This window comes from Penaeus monodon, chromosome 30, assembly GCF_015228065.2.
Source record: "Penaeus monodon isolate SGIC_2016 chromosome 30, NSTDA_Pmon_1, whole genome shotgun sequence".
Lineage (NCBI taxonomy): Eukaryota > Metazoa > Arthropoda > Malacostraca > Decapoda > Penaeidae > Penaeus > Penaeus monodon.
The window spans coordinates 31127328-31128244 of NC_051415.1; the positions used below are offsets into that span (position 1 = coordinate 31127328).

Consider the following 917-nt stretch of genomic DNA (forward strand, 5'->3'; position numbering starts at 1 on the left):
TCATCTGTATAACAATTAATTGTACAGTGGTAGTGCAACATCCATCTACGTAATTCATCAGAAAAAAAAACGTTGAAGTCATAAAAAAAATCATCCCAAATATAATTATTTTGCTTACCTTTTCCTTGGCCGTGAAAAGGTCATGCGCATAAGCATTGAGGGCGTGGTCAACAGGGGGTCCGGGTAGGGGGGCTGGGAACCCCCCACGCTGCCAGGGGATGGAACTCGCCACGCTCACGAACCAGCCGCACAGGTCGCCCTCCGTCTCGAAGTCACAACTCCTAGCTGCCGAAATAGTGTAGAGACGAATTTTCAACTTTTACACTTAGATACAAAGGTATGAGGACTAATCTGCATAAATACCAGCAAAAGCATCATTACTTTCTTTACTATCGTACTGTACTGTACCGCAATTATCTTCAGCAGCATAATCTTCCATGACATCCGAAATAATTTCACCATATAGAACATGCCTTTATAAACCTCCCATCAGCCAAATTTCACAGCTCAATCCACCACGACCAACTTACTGCACTGAAGCTCATCCGTTCCATCTCCGCAGTCATCGATGAAGTTGCAAGTGTCTTCTGGGTAGTAACAGAGTCCGTTACCACAAGCTAGTTGAGGCGGCAGGCAGACAGGGGAAGGTGTGGTCAGGTCATCTTCGCCAGGTAGGTGTTGGTTGGGCGAGAGTTCACATACTGGCGACATTGCGAAGTCGTCTAGCGAAAGAGTGCCTCGTACATCCGGGTCTGCTACGCCTTCTAAGACGACCTGGTTATTGTAGAGAGAAACGGGCTTTGTTGTTGAAAGGCGAATGTTGTTTATTGTTCATACGGCAGCATAACTTCTGCTTTAAGTTATGATAACTCAGATATTTCATTCTTAGTTCTGGACGTGAGTCTGTCAACTTTTGA

At 45.3% G+C, this 917-nt stretch overlaps 1 protein-coding gene across 1 annotated transcript in view; it reads right to left on the bottom strand.

The window, feature by feature from the left end:
* Positions 1-917, bottom strand: part of LOC119592708 (MAM and LDL-receptor class A domain-containing protein 1-like) — a 10183-nt gene that overhangs the window by 7607 nt on the left and 1659 nt on the right. Inside the window, exons 5-6 of the mRNA XM_037941642.1 lie at positions 531-774; positions 119-285 (exon numbers count right to left, since the gene is read on the bottom strand). Of these exons, the coding sequence (XP_037797570.1) occupies positions 119-285; positions 531-774 (411 nt within the window). The remainder of the gene's footprint in view (positions 1-118; positions 286-530; positions 775-917) is intronic.